At 39.5% G+C, this 25,526-nt stretch overlaps 1 protein-coding gene and 1 long non-coding RNA gene across 2 annotated transcripts; one reads left to right on the forward strand and one right to left on the reverse strand.

Moving 5' to 3' along the window:
• Positions 1-125: 125 nt before the first annotated feature.
• Positions 126-11,408, reverse strand: sncb (synuclein, beta). Its single transcript, XM_088386736.1, has 6 exons — positions 11,240-11,408; positions 10,330-10,463; positions 7,083-7,112; positions 6,886-6,971; positions 4,261-4,341; positions 126-893 (listed from the first exon to the last, which is right to left on the reverse strand). The coding sequence occupies exons 2-6, from the start codon at positions 10,448-10,450 to the stop codon at positions 864-866; spliced, it is 348 nt and encodes a 115-aa protein (XP_088242862.1). The 5' UTR covers positions 10,451-10,463; positions 11,240-11,408; the 3' UTR covers positions 126-863.
• LOC148404608 (uncharacterized) lies at positions 5,960-9,417 on the forward strand. Its single transcript, XR_015860767.1, has 3 exons — positions 5,960-6,120; positions 7,792-8,095; positions 9,387-9,417. It is a non-coding gene; the product is annotated as an uncharacterized LOC148404608 (long non-coding RNA).
• Positions 11,409-25,526: the final 14,118 nt, after the last annotated feature.

Genomic DNA, 25,526 nt, shown 5'->3' on the forward strand with positions numbered 1-25,526 from the left:
AAAATAGACGAGCCTGGTTCAATGACTGAAATGGTTACATAATGAGAGAAATGAAAAAGTTCTCAATTGAGGAAATTTTTTTTTTTTTCTTTTTTCCTTTTTTTTATTTACAGAGGATTTGCATGTCCGGCTTAACACATAAACCTTTTTATTGACAAGTCCTGCAACTTAAAGCACATTTTCATATGACAACCATTATGATTTCAAGACATATTATATTGACTTTAAGTTGGTAAAATCGTCAGTATACACAAACACGTCCACACACAAACATGTATACTGTCCATGTCCCAACAGATAGTTTACTGGAATGATTTCACAAGCAACTAGAAAGATACAAAGTAAAAAAGAAATCCCAAATTCTTATTTTAAAAACATCCCAAAAGGAAATGGAAAAAAAAAAAGGGACCCCACAAACAAGCATTGTCGACACTTAAAAGAGGATATTGTGTAAATATCTGCTTGCAACTTGGACTGTAACTTTTTTCGGCTCCCAATGTCTCATTGGAAGTTGATGAACATCTATTACACATGTCTAAATACATATACACACACACACACTCACACAAAATACACATTCACAAGCCCTGATTCTGGTCTCATTTCATTGGGAGGGAATCAAGGAAATGAGACAGTGAAGGACAATCCTACAGCTCAATAAATACCGACACCCAACACATTACATTAATTACATTTACAATATATAATCATAAAAGATTTGTCTTGAAGGAAGAACATTTTTCTGTGGGAATTCTTGTCTTTTGGGAGTTTTTTTTAAACAGGAGAATAATTGGAATAGCATTTGTCCTTTATTATTATAAATATTATTGTGCTGCTGGTTGAATGGTGGCTCACTGACGCTTTTATGCTTCCGGTTCGTAGTCTTGGCTCTCCTGTAGGGTGAACAAACATGATGTGCGATGAGTTGTCAGCTACATATACAAAATGGAATTTCTTATAAGATATTGTTAGTAGGAGGGTATAGAAGTGTTTTTAAGATGTTTAATAGCAGCAGCGTCACCCAAAAGAGAAAAATGCGCTGCAACCTGTTTTGAATTGTATCCCATATGTGAATTGTATTAATAGATGAATCAACAACTTATCGATCGATAGATATTTTCGATAAATCGTCCAAACCATCAGAATTTAAGCCTCTCACCAGTAAAAAAGACTGATGTATTTTTTCAAAATAAGACATTTGCAAACATCAAATTTTACTTTAGAAAACACAGCTTTTTTTTTTTTTTTTGCTATTTTAATTTTGCTTAATTTTGGACAGTTTATGGCCCAAATCAGGAACAGAATCACAATTCATTTGCATTTCCTGCATTTTCTTGCTATCCAAATCACCTGGATCCCAACACTGCTCACAACACTAGGGGGTGTAATAGATAGATTTCATTTCACTTCTCAAATATCACTGTGTTTGTCTGCTATATGATATATTTAACTGAAATCGCTGATTTGAACACTCAATGATTTATAAAGGAAAATCATGAAACTGATCAGGGGTGCCCAAACTTTTGCATACAACTATAGATAGATAGATAGATAGATAGATAGATAGATAGATAGATAGATAGATAGATAGATAGATAGATAGATAGATAGATAGATAGATAGATAGATAGATAGACAGACAGATAGCTAGACAGATAGATAGACAGACAGATAGATAGATATATAGGCAGATCGATCGATAGAGCAGCATTTATACTACAGAGTGGGTATGTAAAAGATATCAGGCCAACTCCACATTACAAACAAAAAGAAAGAGAAAGGACGAAAGAAGAAAATAACGAGAAATTGCAGAGTCTGGTGTTATCTTGCCAAACTCTAGCTCCATTTTTTATCTGCCATTTCAGGTTTTGTGTTGATATTTTCCAGCACCCTCGTTCTACATCAAAGTCATAATTTGTTTGGTCTTGGCTCATATTAGGTGATGTCATCCACTTCTACAAAAAACAAAATGACTTCATGGCTGTGTGAATTTGTGAGCAATGAGTAAATGATAAATAAATTGAATACATAATTGCAACAAATATAACAGGACTCTTACATCAGATTACATACTGTGTTCTTATGCGATCTATGTCAGCCTTTTGGCATCTACCATGGCAATAAAATATTTCATCATTCACAACACAAGGAGTTTGAGGATATGAAACTGTTCTGGCCCTTTATGTAGCTAAATGAGTCCCAAATATAACTTCATCATTCTTCACCTAAACTCATGGGTTGCAAACAGCTCTTATGACCCAGCATGTACAAAAATAAAAGATGACGTCAGTGCATGGATTGTGCTTAGTCAATGCCTAGAGAGGGCAGCACCGGGCTGCAGAAAAGCTTCAAGGACGAGTTGTGAGCTCATCCCCAGCATCCTTCCAACTGCTCAACATTATGACAGCCTTAAAGGCTCCGGGTGTGATACTCCTTGGTCATTTGATGTCGTCTTTAGAATTAACAGGGAGGTTTTCCCATCAATTCAGACAGAGAGGGGCTCAATGCAAATTCTATCCTAAGCAGATTCCACATTTACAGCAATGCAGGGAGACACGGATGTTACCCACAATGCACCAAGGCTGTGAACGTCATCACCGCACCCACTCAGACCACGAGCATGTTACGCTGCTGAGTGTAGAAGGATGGGGGAAGGGAAGGACACGCAGGAGCAAGACTAAGAGAACATGGATGGCATGAAATGTGAATGATGAAAAATGCAGTGTTGCCTTTTTCATTGACTGGTGCAGAAATGTGGAACAAATGAAAAGGAAATGGAACCCAGACAAAATAAGATCAAATTGGATAAATATGGATATTTTAATAGAAAATAAAATAAATAAATAGAAAATATTTATTTCCTTTTTAAATCAATACAATTACAAATAAAATGCTAGAAAATTACGTGGTGTAAATATCATCATGAGCGTAAAGGCGTTTAAACGTTTTCATTGCAACATATTTAGGATAGTTGATTCTCTCCCTGAGCGGGTAATTTCCAAATATAAACCATTTACGTCACACTTGCTGTATGCTGTCCCACACAACCCTGTAATTTAATTTGAAAACACTTAATGTGTACGCAATTTAGTAGGATCCTCAATAAGAACCATACCAAACATATTGTAAGTGATAGCCAAAAATAATCATTTGTATTGACAGTGTCACATCTCGTCCCCAGCCGTGTTACTATGTCTTAGTTTCTGTCTGTGTGCTCGCCCCTCCCCTCCTGTGTGCGCATGATTAGTTTGATTATTCTCACCTGCCTCTTGTTACCTGTCGTGTATATAAGTCCTGTCTGCCCCTCAAGCCCCATTGTGTGTTGTTGTCTTAATGTCTTCTTGTTGCACATCTTTGTCGCTCAGTCCTGTTGTTGGTTTTGTTTGTTAAGTCATGTCAGTTTGCCGAGTCTGTTAGTTTGTGTTCTCCAATAAACCCTGGTCCAAGCTGCGTTTGGTCGCCCTGCTCCATCCGATCCATGACAGAGGTAATTTAACAAGACTGTGAGTGTATCTTGCAATGATGTAGTGAGTCATACTCGGGGGTGTTAAAAATATTTGATCCCTCTGAGATAACTAAAACATAAACGCCTCTTAGTCTGATTGTAATCGAGAATCAGTTTGATGCAAAATTGTGTTCGATGGTGCAGAGTGAAATGAGTACAGGGATGAATCTACAAGCGTGGACGGCGTCACCCCACTGGCCAAAGTGGATATGTGAATGTGCACCTTAAGGCATACTCACTGAAAAGGTTCTGGCTCTGTCCCTGAGTGCGTATGAGCTAAAGCAGGGGTCATCAATGTGGACACCAGACAGCCCTCAATGACCATATCAGTACCCAGTGGACCTCTTCTAAAAAAAATAGCTCACCAGTTGATGGGACATTGTGATTTTCCAGAAATGTGGTTCAAGTGAGAAATAAGCATGATTGTCTTCACATAATGAATATCAATAATATGACTAAAGGTAATTTGAGCACATTTATTTAAAATGTATCTATCAAAATAGTAGAATTCCGTGCTAATCCGTAGCCAAGAGCTTTTGTAGCTTTCAGTTAAAAGAAGATAAGAGGAAAATAAGAAAACAAATGCAAATATTGCATTGATAGTCATGTGCATACGGAGCCAATTAATACTAACGGGCCTATTATCTACTGACAGTTAATGGACTCACCCCTGATTGTAAAACATAATAATTTAGTGTTGCAAAAAATATCCATCAACACAAGACTCCATAATGTGTGTGGTGCAAGGTGATTACCTGCTGGGTGTCATCATATGTCTCTCCTTCTGGCATTCCCTCAGACTGGCCCTCCGTGGCCTCTTGCCCATACTCCTCAGGCTGTATGGCACAGACAGAAAACAAATATGAAGGCTGAAAAGATGCAATAATGGTTTGTGCTCTGGCGTATTATATTTCACGACCCTGCCACAAGCAGCAATTTCTTGGTCAAAAGAACACTACATTTTAGACTTCTCCAGAGCAGGTTTATTTTGCAGTGCAGGTAGTGTCACACAATTTATTTTGTATTTTTAATCGAGGCCTAAGCGCTCCCGCAATGTGTGTGTTACACTGCATGTCATTGAATTTCCCTCATAAATATGGCACTAGCATTGGAAAACTAGTCCTCAAGGAGGCTGTTTTAGTTTGCATTGTCTGACATTGAACCATACACTGGTCAGGTGCACCTCATTGCAAGGAATACAAAGCTTGACTGATAGGAGACGGATGTGTTGATGCCCAAATGGCCTCCGTCAGTTTACAAAATTGACAAAACTGTCTGTCTAGATTAAATATGCATTGCTGATTATTTATGTCAGTGATTAAGCATTTCAACAAGTATGTCTATCTTGCAGACTGTGGTGCAGACTGCAACATAACGAGAGCTTTTCATGACATTTTGGTCCCCCCCCTACATGAGAGGCAATATATTAGAAAGTAATCAGTCAGTTGCAGCGCAGCTCTGAATAAGGATCTATAAACTATACTATAAAGAAGGATCCGACAAATATGGATTTTTTTTTCAAGTCGATGGGGAATCTGATTTTTGGCCAGAAAAAATTCTCAAAACTGATTACTAATAAGGCAATTAATTTTAAAAAGTATATAATGCCAAAATTAGCCTATTTTTAAATTTTAAAATGAATTATGTACAAATAGAACAATTGACTGTACAATATACCTCAGGTGTTGCAGGCATAGACTTATTCTAATATAGCAGCCATAAACCAGACAGCCCTCTTCCTAGGATTCAGTCCCAGGTAAACAATTTTAATCTGTTGTGTTAAACTACAACCGTAATACAGGTGGAATATTCACTTAAATGACCTCCTGCCGACACAGTAGTTTATAAACAAAGCATCAACTAACTCCTTTCTTGGGACTTTGCTCATCACTCTCTGTGCAACAATGAGACCTGAATAGAAAGCTAGTGGGTCACCACTCTTATTTTTAAACCTCCGCTAATCAAGTCAATTAGGGTGGACACCAGGCCCTAATCTTGCACCGTGCTCAAGTTGACTGCAAGAGAAGAAAGCCGAGGAGACTTCTCGAATGAAAGCTAACATATTTGAATGTCACTTTATTTGGCACATAGGCTAACTTTGACCTCGAAATAAATTGTCTGCTGGAGAGGCAGTTACCTAAAACTGTTTATTGTTGTGACTGTGGGTTGCAGTATAGACAAGTGTGACAAAATATTGGAAAAAAAACAGTGTGTCGTGCAGTCCTACACCAATTTATTGTAAATATAATAAAGGATTTATTTTACTTTTACAAAACCGTCCTACACCATTTGACACAAGTAATGGCAACATTTTGTAATTTTACTGCTTTGGTAGAAAATTAGGAATACCATTGCATGTGTCGTTTTGGCCTATGGTTTAGCAGACATGAATGATATGAATGACGTTTGTAAGCAAGACTTTGCCAAGGTGTAAAAATGAGCTGTGGTGTTGCTCCTCCAAAACTGTAAACAAGCCAGTAAGGTTCACTATCTTTGCCAGGCAGTGAAGAGGATCCCAACTGTGAGGATAAAGGCTAAGAAAAGGTCGAGGAACTCTGTTTCACTCGCAGCCTGTCAACATGTGATAGCTCTCATGCATTAGAAGGTTATTTAGGGTGAGTAGCACAATTCCGAACACGAATCGATTACAGATGTTGGTCCGAATAAGAGTTAAGACAATTCAGAATCCAATACAAACATACAGTTGAACGAGGTCGTATAATGAGAATTTTGGAGAAATAAATCGTATCGAGGCTGTGGGTGTTTATTTATTCAGGTGTCTACCACATTATTATTTTTCTGGAAATTACTCTGCTGTGGTTAAAAATAGCTTAAGAGTTTCTGTCCAACTCCTGGCTGACTTTGTTCTTAGCAGCACCCACTTTAGCAGCACATGTCACATCTTCTATTTTGTTTTGTTAAAATGCCCAGGCATGCTCTGTGCTTCATCCATTACGTTTTCTTTCAACTATAGGACACACGTCGGCTTAACAGATGCTATGCTCTGCAGGTGCTTTAGTAAATTTGTCTACCATTGCACGTATCAGCCATAGTAATGTAAAATTGATTAAAAAGCCCCTTTATTAGACGACTAACTCCTATTCAACCAAATAACGTGAGCAGCTATTGTAGTACAGTGTATACTCGTATGTGAATTTGTGTGCACTTAAGTGTTTGCTTTAAAGAGCAATGAATCAATTTTAAAAGCCTTGATCAAGACGCGTTGAAATCTCAATTCAATCGTGATTCATATTTCAATGTAAAAAGTGCAGTTGGGTTTGATAAACACTAACATGACTTCAATTGTCATGACGACAGTATTAAATTGAAATATCCTGTTATGAAATATCTTAGTGTAAACTGTGGCATAACACACGTACGTTCATGTCAGAAGGGAATTCATCCTTCTTCAGAAGGCCAGTCGCGGCAGCAATATTCTCCATCGCTCCAGTGGTCTTCTCAGCCACTACGCACGCACGCGCACACACACACAAAATTCAAAAAGCAGAGTGAGCAGAGTGTTTGCAGCATTGATTGGAATTATAGCACCTGAATAATATTCAAAATAAGAACTCACCTGTGCCGACACTGTCTTTGGCCTTGTTACCTAGTTAACAATAAAGAAAAATAGAGATCATTTAGGCACAATTTTTTTAAAATAGAATTTAATACTGGCATTTAATTTGCCTGTAAAATCACCTTTGTTTTGAGGTCCTGGATATAAATTTGATTTGATATGTCTATTTCGAACAATTTAAAATGTGAAATTTCCTAATTATTTCACTTTGGATGAGGAAATGGTCCAGTGGAGGACAAGCAGAGAGCATTTAAATATCTGCGAGTTTCAATGCGTATTAAATTAAATTTTGATGGGAGTGGATTGTTAAACCTACGAGTGATGCATGGATCTGGTACTAAAAACAATGAGCAAATTCTAACCTGGGCCATTAAAACATAGCTACAATAAATGGCAATAGTTTAGGGTTGTTATCCTCCTACAATCATGAGCTGTGTGTGAAAGTGCATGGCTATGTAATGATTAGTTTCATAAATATTTAAAGACTCCCACATTGCTCACATCTCCAAACTAGCCATTGATATGAAAGCACCAGGGAGCAATTTATTTAAGAGACTTAATCAACGTTACTGCTCCTGCTTAAAATACAGCCACAGCATTGTTCAATTGTTTGACCTTTTGGCAGACCATCATCAATCTGCACTTTACTCCACTGAGCGATTTGGCCAATGTACTACATTGTGTGACCAGTGGTCCTGAATCTGTACAGGGCAGTGGAACTGTGTAGCATCCACATGCATTATCGGTCCCTGTGGACCGTTAAAAGCCAGCGAGGGAGAAGCCGTATGATGAAGCTTTTTACAAACGGCAGCCTCAAAGAAAACTTAAATCGAGGAAATGCATCCATGTGAAAACAACACACTCATGGAGTGCCCTGGAAGAACTACGCCTACAGTCCCACAATTGATGGCTATCGCAAGGGAAGGCAAACTCTTGACGTGTTTCTAAAAGTGGGTTTGCCTACCCGGAAATAATACATAACCCAAATGAAACAAGATCAACTCAGTTAACAGGTCAGAATAAATCTTTTTTTGCTTTTTTTGACAAGTATCCATCCATCCATCCATCCATCCATCCATCCATCCATCCATCCATCCATCCATCCATCCATCCATCCATCCATCCATCCATCCATCCATCCATCCATCCATCCATCCATCCATCCATCCATCCATCCATCCATCCATCCATCCATCCATCCATCCATCCATCGAATCGTGTTATGAGAGATGCACAACAGTTATGAATTGGTATAAATCAATTTGATTTTGGTGATGATTTGTTCCACAACAGTGAAAACAGTCTGACTATATATGAGCCAATTCTGTTGATACTTTACTAACAGTGATGATGGACACTCATCAACTATGATAATAAACATTGCTTGAAAAGTAAATTAATTTGATTGTGCATATACATATATATAATAAAGTTGCAATAAAATTGCAATAAATGAATAAATACATACATACATACATACATACATACATACATACGTACATATGTATGTACATACATACATACATACATACATACATACATACATACATACATACATACATACATACATACATACATACATACATACATACATACATACATACATACATACATACATTCATACGTACATACAATACGTACATACACACATAGTACATACATACATGCATACATGCATGCATACATACATACATACACACATACGTATGTACGTACGTACGTACGTACATGTGTACATACATGCGTACATACATACGAACATACATACGTACATACATACATCTCATGTGTGCGAAGTTGTCCATTTTTCTTAAAAATAATCTCAAAGCAAATGTCTCAAATTTAGGAAACCTGAAGTAATGATGATCCCATCTCAATTTGCTAACAAAATGACTTTTTGTGAAATCTGGCCATATTTGAAATCTGGCCATATTTACTTCAACACACTGGACGGCTTGACTTATTTTGTCGTACGAATGGCAATGGGTGGAGACCTGTCCCTAGGCTTCTGCCATCTAATTGACAGCATTAGCATTTATTTGTCCTAACTGTCATTATCCATCATTGTCTTAGATTAATGAAGATTGCATTACACTTTCTGCCCAACAGCATGACAAACAACAGAATGCATAATTGCAGACACATTTCAGCTATGCTGAGTTCCATTTTGTACACGGCAACAAGATGATTGAGGAGGATGTGAAAATGAGCCAGCATGCAGTTTGACTGCTGTCTGACATGTTTGCTGCTCATGACGAGTGACAGGCACGCAGTAATTGGATTTCAGCTTAGATCTCATTGCAGATACATCTGACAACTTCTAGTCTCATCTCCACAAGCACATCACGTGTGACTGCGCCTTCATGGAACACAATGTGACCATATCAGTAGTGACAACTACCAGGAGTTTCCATTTTGGGCCTTCTATTAAAAGACAATGATGCACCTGAAGCGTTACAATTCGGGAGATGAGCAAATATGTGCCTGCTTGAAAATAAGAATAAATATTTTGACAATCCACAGCACAAAATAAAACCCATTGTACCCCAATCATTTTAAATTATCTGCTATAATTGTAATATGGCAATTTTGAAAGATGGCATTAACAAATCCCAAAACTAAAAATAAATATTTAGAAACGTTAAATATGTCACGAGTATCCATATTCCTTAATAAAAAAACAGAAGCTAGATGGAAGCGCAACATGCAAGTCTTGCACAAATGATGATTATATATTTCATGAAGTCTTGTATGTGATATGCATGTCATATTCTATGTACAGTCTACTGGCTTTGCCTGTGCACAGACATGTGGCCCGTTCCGCCCCACCCCCACCCCATCTCGGTCAAGTGAGGCGATAGGCCATAAGGATATTCAAAGCATTGCATCATCTACGATTACTCCTCACTACAGCGCACTACACTACATCTTACAAGTGCTGATACCGATGCTATTCACTACCTGCTTGTTAAAACAGCCTCTATAATTAACGGCACAGTGAATTGATCTGCATACGTTAAACACGGGCATTGATTGTTTGTCTTCACGAATGAAAAATTGGCTTGCTGCGGTGATGAAACTTTTTTTTTTTGCCAGTGGATCCATCTTCTACATTTACATTACGTGTTTTGAACCTATATGGCAGCGTCCATGCACAAGTAGAAGAAATAGTGTGACCAATAGTTGTTAGTCACACACTAATCAATTCCTCTACAATGGGTGTCAAGCCCTACTTTGATCATCTTACCTACGAACATAACCCCTTCTTTAGTCTTCTCGGCGGCCACGGCAACTCCTTCCTTGGTCTTCTCTGCAGCCACAGCCACGCCCTCCTTGGCTTTGGACAAACCCTTCATAAACACGTCCATCTTGGTGGAGCAACTGTGGGCAATGCAACACGTGTGTGGTTCAATCACCATGCAGAGCCATGCAAAGGATCTCATGCTAGTAAAGAGGCCACTGAAACTGTTAAATATACTCACTGTATTAATTCATAATACATTGGGTGGGTTCGTAAGTGTTGGGGAAAATGGGAGCTACAACGCCGCCTGTGGTGGATTCCGACAGGTGCAGTCCGGCCAACAGGCTTGAAATAGCCACTGTGTTCACTCATGCATGCATTCGTACACCTTTTCAGCATCCTCCCACCGTACATTAAATATTAAAAAGCCAAAAGATTTCAATGAAATGGTTAATTGTGGGGGGGGGTCATTAATTATTGCTCACTTGTAATGCTACGCTCATCAGTGCACGGGGAGATGCCTGCCTGGACAAACGGGGTCATTTTTTTTCTCCTTTTTTTTCCAATAAGGAATGCACAGCATATTCGTGGTGGTGCTATTTATTACTGGGGGATGGGAACACTACCTTATTTACACGCATCACGGTGCAAAACATACATGGAAGGTAACACCATATTCACCAATTTGCGCAAGAAATGAATATTCAATTATTATAGGAATCGGACACCATTACATGAGCTACAAATGAATTATTTGATGACATGCAGCAGTTTGGGCGAAAGCATTAAATGCAACATACAGCATAATATCTGAAATGAAAGTATTCTTAATGTTAACACTGCGTCCTCAAACGGTCGTCGCTAAACGCGCCGAGAAATAACGCTTGCAAGTCAGTAAACGAAAGGTGGCCCTTACCTATTTACAAATAGCTTCGACTTGTCCGCTTCGTGGTCGATTGAGTGGAACTATCGTCTTTTCAGCAGAGATATCTTGTAACGATCACTACGGTGGGCCTTTCTCGCGATGATCTCCACCAACAGTGAGGCTGAGACCGTCACGTACCCCTTGTTCCCCCTCCCTCCCTCTGCACGCCTCAACGCCAGCCTCCTCCACTATATTGATCACCCCAGGCTGGATGTCATCTGGTAGGCAACGGCGAGCAAAGGGACTTTAAATATCACGATATAGTGTGGTCTGGTGAATTATTATTATTTTTTTTTTTAAATTTGAGCAATGGCCCGACAAAACCCGATTAAAAAAAACGTGAGCAGGTCGTGATCATTATTTGAAAAAGGGGTTGTGTCGGTTTGTGCAAAGTCCCGGTTGGGAGTTGAATATACTCGATGATTTCGACACTGTGGATAAAGAGTGGTTAAAATGCGATGCCAAACGCATCACAGGCGATTTATTCAAATGTTCTAATACACAGTCTCAGTGCATAGCATTCGTTTTCACGATCCAGCCTTTCAGCCACGCCATCTGCATTGGGCATTGGACAAGCTGTGCTCCTGCATGAAGTTGGTCCATATCGTGCGAGGAGACAGTGGTGGATGGTTTCATTAACATGAAGGCTGCATTGCACGTTGACTCATTTTTACCCCCTCCAAGATAACACGAACATAAAAAGCCTTATGCACAAGATAATTTATAGACCTAATACAGTTGGACAATTAAATTGTATGTTCTGCACTTTGATTCGGGAATTTTCCATATTAGAAAAATCATATACTACCTAGGCTTAATTTACTATATTTTAATATTAATAGTGGAGGAGTTGTGGGGTTGTGAATAAAAAAAAAACACGTAAAAATAGAAGTAGAACTACCATATACTAATAATTATTTATTTTTTATGTAAATGGGCGTGGTAATTGGAGGTCAGTGGCGTCATTGACTATATGAATTTTATATTGATGCATTTCAGGAGTATAAGAAGACCACACGGGGGACTGTGCTAATCCTGTCGGGATGCACGCCTTTTTTTTTTTTTTTACGAGTCGAATCCACCCCCACCCTTGCTCCTCTCTGACGTGAATACAGTGACGCAGTCATGGGCGAGTGATCGTGAATTCCTCCCCCAAACTTCCCTCCGGTGTAAGGAAATCCCAGCTAGCTCAACCCGAACGGAACTATCCCCCCTCTTTAGTCGTTAGTGGTCCATGATAGGCAAACAAGAAGAACCACGCGGCCGCCATTTTGGCCTACATTTGAATAATGTAGAGTAGAAAACGACGGTGTGAGCACGCGTTTCACTTTAGAGCGTAAACCACAAGTTGTGGTTTTAATAATTTGAAGACGAATTGATGGAAGGATTCTGTATTTGATAGTGGAAGACCGTAGCTCTATCCTCGATGTTTATGTGGCGCTGTCCTTGCTGGTAGCGTGGCTCTGTCCATGGTGCTGAAACATATTACCATGATGTGTTGCGAAAACCAGAACGGGAGATACCCGTCGGTATCTTTAATTTAAAGAGCACGATACTACAATAGAAATACAATTGAACCAGTTGACTTTCCAGACACATTTAAACAGAAGAAACGGACAGTATAGTAAAGCATTTCTTTCGCAATTGTGTGCCAAAGTTGCCTCCTGGTGGTCATTTGTAGTAACTGTAGGCTTGTGTCTAAAATAACACGAACTAAACGTTCATTATTCCTATTCACTGTTGTGAAGGAACGAAGTACAAATACTTTGTTATGGAACTAAAGTAGATTTTTCAAGTATCTGTACTTTACTGGTGTACTACTTCCTTTATAGTACACTTACTTTACTTTTTCTGACAACATTTTACTTGAATTGTCAATATTTTAAAACACAACAGTAAGTGAAAATGGTCTCGGTACCTTTAGACAAATGTAAAGACAATTGTGGTTGAGATCGGGATTCATTTTTCGCAAACGAGGAGAATTGCCATTAATCTCCGAAGAAACACACACTAAGAATTTTCTGGTAGAAAATTCACTGTAAATAAAGCTATTGTTGCGCTGACCCTGCGGAGGTGTGGCTGACCGGTCTTGTTTCCTCCTGGCTTGCCGCCCCGCGCGTGACCGGAGGCCGCTGCGTTTGCTCCAGCCCGCACGTGAAAACAGAGGTGTACGCCGGGTGGATTATAAATGCGTGCATGTGTCATTCGGATGGGGCGCGCCGGACTAAGGACGGCAGTAAACACCCACAAACACCGTGAGGATCTGAGGCTGTCAACCTGACGTGCCATTGCCTAGCGGTAAGATCACGTGGACTCTTGTCAAAATGGACGCCCTCTGACATTGTTGTGGGTGAAGTTTGTACTAATTGTCTCTGTAAAAGGCTTAAGCGGGATACTAGAAGAACAAATGCACACTGTGTCAATTAATGCTCGAAACAGTAACGTAATACTCAAGTTTGAGATCTTCCTTAGTTAAAACCTTTGTTAAAATTGTTTAAAGTACATATTAAAATGAAGACTGTTAATAATTTAACTTTGTGTATAAAATAAAAATTAATCAATTTAAAAGAAGTAAAATGCAGGGTACAGACAAGTTTTGGTCATTCATTGTGCTTGACTCCCCTGCGTGTGATTAGCAGCTCGATGGTTAAGCATTTAATTTGCAAAACTTAATTTTGTACCCAATCTAATTATACTTACATTCTTCCTAAATTAAATATAACTACTTAGGTGTATTATCTGTAAAATTCATTTAACTTCCTGTGTTAAAAAAAATACATGTTATTCAAAAATGGGTTATTTTTGTATTTAAGGATTTTTCACCTCCTTGTCACTGGCAAAATAACACTTGACAGCTATGGCAACACACTGTTGTGATAGTGCTGTGCCAAAGTATCAAACTAGACAAACTTACTTTTGATGCACTTTTTACGTTAACTTGGTGTTCAGGTGGTATAAATCACTTTTTGTGAGAGGATACTCAAAATTCCTACTTTACGAGGTTATCTGAAGGCACAATTGTGATGTTCCTCCAGAAGTCTTTACACTGCAATGTACCCATTAGCACTTAACCAACTTGATGCCATTCTGCAGTGAACCGTGAAACACATTATCTACTGAAGTTCATTTCTAAAAAGCTAATGTGATTCTATTTCTCCTTCCTTTTGATTTCATATGTAGCACATTTCTGGGTGTCTGTCGTTTTCATCTGAAGTGTGGTGCACGTTAATGTACAAGTAGTGTGGTAAAGAAGATCTTTGTTAAATGGACCACAAAGGTGTCCTCAAAGGCTGGACAGTTATTAGAAGCTTACGACAAGCTCCCGAGAGGAACAAAGAACCTGCTGAGAAAAGCTCTTATGAAGTGGACTTCATTAAAATCTATTCATCCATTTTCTAGAGGGGTTTTTCCTCACTTTTTAGTCTCTCTCATCCAAGATATGAAAAGGCACATGAGAAACAGATGAAACGGTTGCAAAGGCAGCCATCTTGTTTTTCACATCTACCCAGTTGAAAGTTACAAAGTGAATTGTAAAATAAAATGTGCGCAACGTACTCAAATTCACTTTCCCAATCTGATTTCACAGCCTCAGCTGTTGGCCTATTCTCGCCACCTTGAGTGAATTGGCCTTTATCTGTTAAGGCCTTTTACGACCTGTGCTCTCGCGATAAGCTTTCCTTTTACAGACTCATTGAATGGAGTCATCCAGTCACCGGCATCGTTATATAATCCCGATTAATCAGAGTTATAAAACCTTGACATGGACCCGGGTTGCGCTATTGCTTTGATTTACACCGACCTGACTGCAAGTCATTTCCATGCCATGAGGTGGTGATGACGTGCATGCACGTGACCTTGAATCCCAATAATGAATTGCATGGATATTAGACACACTTGCTAAAGAGAATGCACCACAATCGTAATCGAGACTCGCTGCCTATAGATGGCAGCAGAGACTGTAACTTCCGCAGAGGCCATTGCTATTCACCTCACATTAACCATGCTACAGATATACTCAGGACACCCATGCATCACTTGGAATTAATATGCGCACACACACATACACTGCCATAGAAATATTTACAATATGTCTCTTCTCTATAGCTTTCTTGGAGATTTAATTACACATGAAGTCATCACCTTGAAAACCATGTTCACCCCATCCAACATAATAAAGAATGTATGATGAATACAGCATATAAAATTGAAGCAATCTTCATTTGACGTTGCTTAAATTTTTCTGTTTTGTTTAGCATGTCCTTAGGGAGGCACAGAATGTCCTTAAGCGCACGCACACACGCCCCCAAGAGAATGGATGTTAATTTATGTAACATATGTTGTTAACATATTTGTTTTAGTAATCTGCCGTATCTATTATACTTATTGCGTGCTTGTCTATAGTGTGTATATCAAAATCCCCTTTGGGCATCATAAAAAAATGAAGCCAAATGAAGGGAATTATGCAAATAGTACACACGAAGTCCTTACAGCTATTCTCCATCTTCTTTATGCACGCAGGCGTAATTCAATGAATCTGTGTGAGAGCACTTTCCTCCATGATTGACCTCCATACAGAGGAGACGACTGTAAACCAAGCTGCACAGATTAACAATGAAACATACGGGAAGCAATATTACAATTATGTCATAGCAATTTGTTAAGCTGTCTCTGGCCCTGGTGCACAAACATAACCATAAGTTATGTTTTTTGTGTCCCTGCATGCGTGTGTGTGTGTGTGGGTGCTCTTTGTGAGCTAAAAAGGTGACCGTGATTCTTGGATTTGTCAATTTTTTGGCAGTTATATAACGCCATCCCATCTGGCTTCTTGCCGGCACAATTTCTTGCTATTAATGCTGATGGCTAATTGCATTACATAATGTGTTGTCCTGGCTTTTGGAGAAGTCAAACAGCTGCCACGGACTCTCCTTTATCCAAGCAACCCCCCCCCCCCTCCCCATCATAAATAGGTATCTGTCAACTCTGAGCCTTATTAATAGTGCCTTTGTAACTGCTGCTGCACTCCAATATATTTGGTCAGCTAATTAGAAGACTTTAGGCCCGAGGAGATTTGATTCATTTATAGGGTTTTATCAGACTGCTGCTAATTTAAACCCAGCAGTTATACAATGTCATCAGTGACAGACAGATAAATCAGTCTGGGGAGAGCGAGGGAGGGCGAGGAGGCGGATTGAACGTTTGCCATGAGTGCGTCTGCCCGTGGCTTGCCCACCAGATGGTAGTGCAGCATCACAGAGAAGCTTTTCTCCAACGGCAGAGGAAATGGTGCAGGAGGATGAGACGTCTGGAAAGGAAGGCTGCATGTTCTGACGTGGCCACCTAAATGGGATAATAGGCTCATAGCGTCCCTCTTCCATTATTTCACCAGGCAGCATATTTTGTTTCTCCCAAAAGACGGAATCACAAATGACAGCAGTATCTTTCAACATCACCCATATGGTGTACCCAGGGGGATGATCCAAAGTGGGGCACACTGACTTGGATGCATGCACTTTTGAATACAGTCATTCACAACCAAGCCTGCGTCGAGAAGAATCATCGTTGTCAAGCATGGAGTTAACATTTTGACACAAAAGCAGGAGAGAAAATGTGCATGTGGGAAGTCAAAATAATATTTCGTTTGAATCCCCAGGAGCTGCGTTGTACACAGCAGCTTGTGAATATCTTGTGGGAGTCAAGGAAACTAAAACTATTTACAAGTGGAAGCAGAGGCATGTGTTTGAAAAATGCTTCTATAACTATACTCGCTGGTCATTTGATTAGGTACCCCTGCACAATCTCTATAGAGAAGCATAAATAGAATTCAGCTCAAAGAAAGTATAATGCTCTGTTTCAGTCGACAGCATCAGAGAGCGTCTAATCTATGAAGTCAAAAATAAAATTATTTTTACAGTTTGAGCTGTTGTCATCACGGCATTTATCATTCAATACATTCGACTGTGTTAATTTTTCATTATCACTAATAATTGGCTGAGAGAAATCACAGGAATGCCTGTAAACCCACTCGTGTTAACAATTAAGGCTCCTCATGTTTATGTTTGTTTGAGTGATTTCATATCTAAATGCCCCACTTCACATTGCAAGGTGATTCTAATATCTTGGTTTACATCAGGAGAGATCCTCGGATCAGATATTTAAAGTACATCCCAAAGGGGGCGGCGGGCATTTGCGTGGTGCAGAGGTGGGTTAGCCCATCTTTTAGGCATAAGGGGAGTGTTTCTGTAGTTTTTCATCTGAAAGTGCTGCATGGTTTTAATACTTTTATTGCTTGTTGAAAAGAACCGTTAAAAGAAAATCATTCCAAATTTGGATTTCACTTTTGTGGCGCCTGACCATGCCACAAAAATGGCTCAGATACTCCCCTATGGTTTCCATAGGCTGATTGAAGAGGCATAATATAGAAACATTTGTTAGTATGATGCAGTGCAGGTGTTTCTCAGTGATTCTTTATTGATCGGACGTTCTGATGTTCAATACCTAATCATATCCACAAATGTCAAAACATTCTATTAAGTGGAATTCAAAATGAGTGAAATCTACTGGATCCATCTGCATCTCCATTGCCACTTTGTGCTGCGGACACAAAGTCAGTTATTGTTTCTGGACGGATAAGTGCTGTGTCTTTGGGGAAATATCTTGCCTCATAGCGGTATTATATTGGATGGCTACAAAAAGAAAATTGTGAAGAAGTAAGTTTGTCATACCGAAGCAAAAAGCAGGGAGGGTGTCTATATTCTCTGCTCATGCACCAAAATGGAAAAGGACGGGGTGCCGTGTGCTTTTTGATAGAAGTATCCAATTCAGCACATTGAGAGGGAGAGGCTTGTCACCTATATTTTAATCCAATACATCAACTCAAATTCTGATGGAGCAGTGAATCCTTTGAAGTTGCACAAAAAAATCTCTGGTTGTACAAGAGCCCTGCAGACTGAGACACCCAGCAAAAAAAAAAGGATATGATAGGAAACCTGGTAAGCTAATGAGTTTGTGCTTTTATCTCCTCAATTTCTCCAGGCTTTTGTGGTTGGGCCTTTGAGGCATCTCTGTGCCAAGTCCCCTAATCATGTTCTCATTGTACGCCTGTGAATCTGACACTTTTTTTTTGGGAAACTTGGGGGAGTCCATCCAGCAACTTTTCCCCACGAGAGCAACAAGGAAGCCAGGAAAACGGATCTGATTTATGAATATTGTTCCGGGGAACTTAAGATGACAAAGAAATGGGAGTGGGTAAAGGAATGCTGTGTTAAAAGACTGGAAACATCTCTCCCCATTGCATCTGAGCTACAGCACGATGTAATAAGTCGCCGCATTTGTTGAGGACTTCTAAAAATGTACTGTACCCCCCCGCCCCCCACCCCCCCTTCCCTTTCCATTTGGTCTAGTCTGATTTGGCTCGAAACATCACTCTCGGTTTTCTAAAAAAGCTGTAAATGATCTTCCCCAAATGTGATCCATGTCTAAGAGATCATCAGATGGGCTGAGAGTAGGAAGTCATCTTTTTGTTCCCCATCTATCGCTTTGCTTATCTTAACGAACTTACGTTTGTCTTGGTGCACTGCACAGAGATGTGAGAAAGTCACTATTCAAACAGAGAGACTTTACACTTGGGAGTTATTGAAATTATTGGCGGGGCAGTGACCGCAGCGCTTATTTGATCTTAAGATGCTGGCTGTTGAGATTTGCTGGCAGCAACTCTAGAGGCTGGTCCTTTCTTCAGGCACGTCCAATCCGATCCATTCAACCATTAATGCCTGAGAGTAGACCGGAGGACACATTACAGCCCTCGCAGAGACCAAGGTCCCTTTGCTCCTCTACACTCACTGATTCCTCACTATACATTCTTACACATGACATGACAGTAAAGTACAGTAGGCCATGCCAGTAGATATTCCTCCTCCACATTCAGCTCAGTTCTGTGCAAAGATATATTTGGCCACTATTAGATTTGCTGTTTCTGCAAAGCTATACACATCAAGACAAAAATGCCAAATTGGAGTGAAAGCTACAAAGAAATAGATTACCAGGTTAACAGTGGAACTGCGGTTAAAAAAATATTCTGATTTAATGAGTAGCACTGGTATTAAAGTCATTACCAGCATTTTTCCCTGTGTCCAAAGGAACATACATTGTACTGTAGAGACAAACATCCACACTCATGTTCACACTACCACACAGTGAATCATGTACGTACGTATATGCTGCAGTGATTTCTTCTCCCAACAGGCAGTCTGGATTCAGTTCCCACTCACCGACAGTGTGAATGTGACAATCAATCCATGCCCAGTGATTGACTGGCCACAGGGCCAGTGACATAGTCTTCCTTTTGCCTGCTCACTAGTTGAATGAAATTGGATGATGTGAAGTCAACAGCACCTCAACCGGTTGCAGCCTATTGGTGCACTCCATTTTGTCCCAGTTGCTTCAAGGCAGAATAATTAATAAATTCACGCAATCAGAATAATTTGAAACATAACTACTCAACTCATTAACCCCCTCCCTTGTTACATTTAATAATCAAAACTTTACACAGCTGGAAGAAATCGAAAGTAATTCCTTTTCAAGTGTGAATACCTGCGGTGTGTTGTAGTCTGTGCAATGCAAGAGCCAACTATAAAGAGACCGCCCACCTCTCTGTGTAATTCACACAGGCCCATTTACACACATAAACACACAGTAATTCTATGAGGCTCAAGGTTGTCGTGCTTATTGAATATATCAACCTAACCGCTGATGTCATTGATCAAAAAGCCAATTCCAGTTCTATTATTACGTTAGAGGTTAAAACAATTGCCAAATGACTTTGTGAAGTGCACTCACTTGGTAAACAGATCTTAGATCCATTAAAAACCTTGGAGATTATCAAGGCCCAGTCCACCAATTTGAGGAGATTGCTCCAAACACCTTGCAGGTGACCTTGCTCTCACATGGATGAAAGTCAATGAGAAAGACAGCATGAAAGCTACAAGCGCCCCCCCATTGCACTTTAATTACACTGCAGCTCAATGGCTGATGACTCTTTCCTCCCGACGGCGTTGCGTGTCCTTATCAATACCTCGGACGCGCTCCAATAGTCTACATGTGCCAGAGGCTTAAAAGCTGCGGCCACCCAAGCGGCCATACATAATCGGGATATCTTTGTTCGGTGATAGATGCGGCATAGCATGAAGTCCATCTCATCAATATTGATGTGGTTTGTGGTTTTACTTTAGGTGCTTCTCTGTGACCTCTTCAGTCAGGGTGGTGGATATGCTCCATGCTTTTCATCCTCCTCCTCCTCGGAAGGGTGAATGTGCCTAAGAAGATCAATGAAGTCTTGAGGACGTCTTGTTTGGTAGACCTTTCAGGGTTGGGAAAGGCTTTCAATGAAAACCGCAGTCGACGACGCACTGGATGATGTGAGATGGTGTGCCGAATCACTAAAGACAGCCACAATAGCAACACTATGAACAAATACAAATTGAAATCAAAGATCGATTAGCACACACCGACGTTAGTACACTTAAGGAAAACTTGTACAACGACTAAAACTTAAAGCAAAAAAAACAGTTTTTTGTTAACATAAAAGAATAACAAAAGTACCCCCCAAAAATAGAACTGAAACTAGATTTTATGTTAATATAAATATGATGAAGCAAAAATATCCTTTGTTTTTGTCAGTTTATATCATGAATGAGGTTTCGGGCTTACCGTAATTTTCGGACTATACGTCGCTCCGGAGTATAAGTCGCACCAGCCATAAAATGCCCCAAAAAGTGAAAAAAACCCATATATGTCGCATTTTGGGGGGCAATTTATTCGACAAAATCCCACACCAAGAACAGTCATGAACGAGCAACAACAGGCTAAACGATAGCAACAACAGGCTAAACGATAGGTATGCGAACGTGACAAACACAAACAAAGAGTTGAGAACGGGCCTGACATAACATATAGAGTTATTAAAGACAACTATTACATAAATAACATGTTTATAAAACCATCTATGTAACTCCAATTCATTAAATCCATCGATCGTTCGATACGATAGCAACAACAGGCTAAACGATAGGTATGCTAACGTGACAAACACAAACGAAGAGCTGAGAATGGGCCTGACGTAACATATAGTTATTAAAGAGAACTATTACATAAATAACACATTTATAAAACCATCGGTGTCACTCCAATTCATTAAATCCATCGATCGTTCTTTGTCAACAATGGGTGCGCGCAGCTGACGGCGCTTGCAATTCAAAATATTCCACAGGCCCTTATAACGATATACTATAAATTATATTTCAAATAACTATGATATAAGCAATATTATCAAACCAACTGTGCACTTTAAATCATTAAATCCATCGATCAAATTCCTTTGTCAACAACGCGGCGCGTGCATCCTGACGTCAGCCTCGTCGTTATTCCACAGATCTACTATATAACTATATTGTAGCGTTAACAAAGTACAAGGAAAGACGTGGGTTTGGTAAACGGCTCTTTATTTAAAAAAACAAACTTCCAAAGGTGTGGCGACGTGGACTTCCAGCCACCAATGTGGAAGAGAGCTCCATACAATAGGACCGGGCGTGCGTAAAAGCCATGTCCGAGCCCCATGCACCGTCCGCGGACAGCCACCCGGCCGAGCGATGCCGGTAGTATGTACGTGGGTACGTTTGTCCTTTATGTAAACAACCGCCGCGCCGCGCCGCGCCACTGACGTCACTTGAAATTCAAATTACAGTAATGCTTTGGTACATCACGGTTCTCCAAACTTTCTTTATGCTGCTCGATTACTGTTTTCGGCTGCATATTTTACAACTTGAAGTTTGTTACCTGCAAAATATGAGTTTCTTTTTGGTGCCATTTTTCTTAAGCCCTTCCCATTTAGAGCGCCCTCATCTAGTTTCATCTGAAAATATATTTTTTTTCCAGATGTCGTTTTGTTGTTTTGTTTATTTGGTTGTTTCATCAAAGTCAAAGTCTGCTTTATTGTCGATTTCTTCATATGCCAAGACACACAAAGAGATCGAAATTACGTTTCCAGTACCCCACGGTGACAAGACATAGTACACAATATGCATACTAGTAAACAACACAAAAAAACCCCCAAAAAGGCACAAACAATGAATAAATAAGAGTGATGAATAAATAATAAATAAACAAATAACATAAATATAAGAGGAGCAAAAATGGAGCAAGTGTGCATACAGCAGACAGTGGACTTGGATATGGCGCTTTAAAGTGTTAATTGCTTTATTTGATTTTTTCTCAATTTTTTGTTTTGAATATGTTCAATATAACGATATAAAAGCATGTGAAGTGATCAACTATACTAAAAATAACATGTGAAGTGGTCAACTATACGTGTAAGTGATGTATTAATGATCAAGTAAAAATTTGTGAAAAAAAACCATATATAAGTCGCTCCTGAGTATAAGTCGCCCCCCCACTCAAACTATGAAAAAACCCGCGACTTATAGTCCGAAAATTACGGTAATTTTTTTTCCCGGCATTCCTGTACGGTTGTACAAATGAAGGAAGGTAAAAAAGATTTTTGTGAATTGTAGGTTACTATGCCGAATACTACTAAGACTTTTTTTAATCTTACACAGGACACTTACTCTGTGTATATAAAATAAATAAATAATACTAAAACAAGTAAAAAACAATACCTATTCTAAAAGCTAAAATGTAATAAAAACTTACAAGCCCACTCTGAAACCTAATTGAAACTAAGTGAATTAAAAAAAAAACACATCAAAAGAAAAATCTAAAACTTTTATACTCATGCCGTACGCAAGATACAACACGCACACACGCACTTGCACAAAACATAATGAATGTTTACTACCCAAGTGGAACGGAATTAACAATCACCAATTACATACCAATTGCATCCCAGCATTCCTTATGTAATAAGGAAAAGGGAATTCATGGATAACATAAACCAATAAGGGATCAACAATCAAACCATCTCTGTCGTGAAAACTACCATAAATCTGACTGAGAGGTGGGAAGCATGGAAAATGGAGCAATAATTGAAAGATGTCATAAACCACTTTTATCTGTTGTTATCAAGACAATGTTTCTACTCTGCTGCTTGATGGGAGGTCATATGGAGTGCAAACAGGTATTTTTCTAAGGTCCTTTCTTCACCACGTAAATTATGCCTTAAGTTTTTCAATGTCGGCACCCTGAAAATGGAAAAGCCTGTGCATGGATACATGCTCCAAATGAATAAATAATGAAAAGAAATGAGGTACACGTATTCATTTGTGCAGCTAAAAATGCAGAAAACCTACCACAACTTTAAAGCAAGTCTTCCGCCAACACCCCCCCTTTAACAGGGGTGAGCGGTTTTATAAGGCAGAGTGCTGCATTATGCAGCCAAACATGGCTGTACTTTGGTGAGGAAACTATTAAATTATAATGTATATGACAATAAATGAAATGGAAATAGTCTATTTTCTTTATTGTTGGCTTGGAGTCAAATTCATCGGTACATTTTGGAGCATATACAGGACTTTGAAAATGTAATATACATGCAAATGGAAATGCGGTAAAATATACATTTTAGCAATAGCAATTCAGACTTGTGCAATTCCCACACTTGCGAATGACGACTTCATTTAAAATCGCACAAGTTGCTCTATATTTTCCGATAAATAATGTTTAAAATGTGATTAGTCCCTGAATGCCTTTTACAGGATTTGTTAATGAAGGAATATTTTAAATATTACAGTCATTATAAAATGTCGATCTCATTATATTCAACAGATTAGTGGACAGTTTTGGGCACACGTTTGAACCTCCTACAGGAACACTAAAAGTTGCAATTGTTTGTGTTTCTGACGATTTTACAGTTGAGGCTCATTGATTTCACTGGAACAGGAAGAAGACAGTTGGTGTCAAATTGTTACAGGTGTTTGACCTTGTGTCCAGGGGGATCTTGAGGGAGGGGGTTGAAAGTATAGCGTACCGCACGCCCTAATATGGGTTATTTGTTTCCTGTACAACCGTGTCAGAAATTGGTATGCATTCTCGACAGTAAGTCCGGACTTGTCCAGTGAGGGTTGGGCTCTCTTTGTCACAGACTCTGCTCATAATTTCTATGGACAGAATTTATTGGTGCAGCTGAGGTGTTGAGGGTGTCTAATTTAGTGTCCACTTTAGTGACCTCAGTTTTGCATCCCTGTTTTTGCAAGCGATGTGGTTCTGTCGACTTCATCAAGCCGCAGTCCTCGACACTCACTGGAGCGGTTTGCAACAGAGTGTGAAGTTGATGAGGTGACAATCAACACCACCAATTTGGAGACCATGATAACTCAGTCGGAAAAAGGGTGGCGTGCCCTCTCCATTTCGGAGATGAGATCCTGCCACGAGTTGGAGGAGGAGTTCACGTACCCTGGGATATTGTTCACAAGTGAGTGATGAATAGCGCAAGAGATTGACATCGGCAGTGATGCAGACTGTATTCATGTTGAAGAAACAGCTTAGCCAAAAGCCAAAGCTACTGGTCGGTCGAGGTTCCTATCCTCTCCCTTAGTGTGAGAAGTTTGGTCATCTGGAAGAGGCTTACCGTAAAGCCAGATGATGTTGCTCGGCTCGGCTCGGCTCGGCTTGGTATGGGCTTGGGCATTCCTGCTTCCACGACTGCCTCTGCGACCGGACCCGGATAAATTGAAAATGGATGAATGGATGCAAAATTATTTTTCTATGCACTCATCAAGCTTTGGACTCTGAGCAATATTTTATATGAACTACCCAAGTGTTACTTTTGTACAATTCAATAAAGTAAAAGACAGTAATATCTCAAACTGTGTAATTGTAACTTATGTGTAAAAGTGGCTTTCAATGTTGATATAATCCGTACAGATCAAAATAACATGGCAAGATAAGAAGTAGCCATTGGGTGGAATGTTAGCAGACACCCAAAGATATGAAGTGTTTATTTACTTGGAGACTGCAGTAATTCACTCGCAACCACACAGCCACAGTTCTTTAGAAAAATCTTCCTAGGCGGCGTCTCCTGCAGATCTGCTGATAATGTAGGTAAACATTATAACACCTATTTCCTAGAAAAGATTACAACAACAAAAGCAATGATCTGCCCACTACACGGAACATTATTTCTGTCTGCGAAATATTTCATCAGTTAATGATAGGACCCAAGAAGAGAAAAGATGAGGAAAAAAATGTAATTATCGCCTCCAGGCAACAGACAGAACTGAGGTTATAATGGTAACACTGAGCCAAAAATTCCGCCAATAGATTATCTCTT

This window comes from Syngnathus floridae, chromosome 1 (genome assembly GCF_059516105.1).
Source record: "Syngnathus floridae isolate MCC-2025c chromosome 1, RoL_Sflo_1.0, whole genome shotgun sequence".
NCBI classification, from domain to species: Eukaryota; Metazoa; Chordata; class Actinopteri; order Syngnathiformes; family Syngnathidae; genus Syngnathus; species Syngnathus floridae.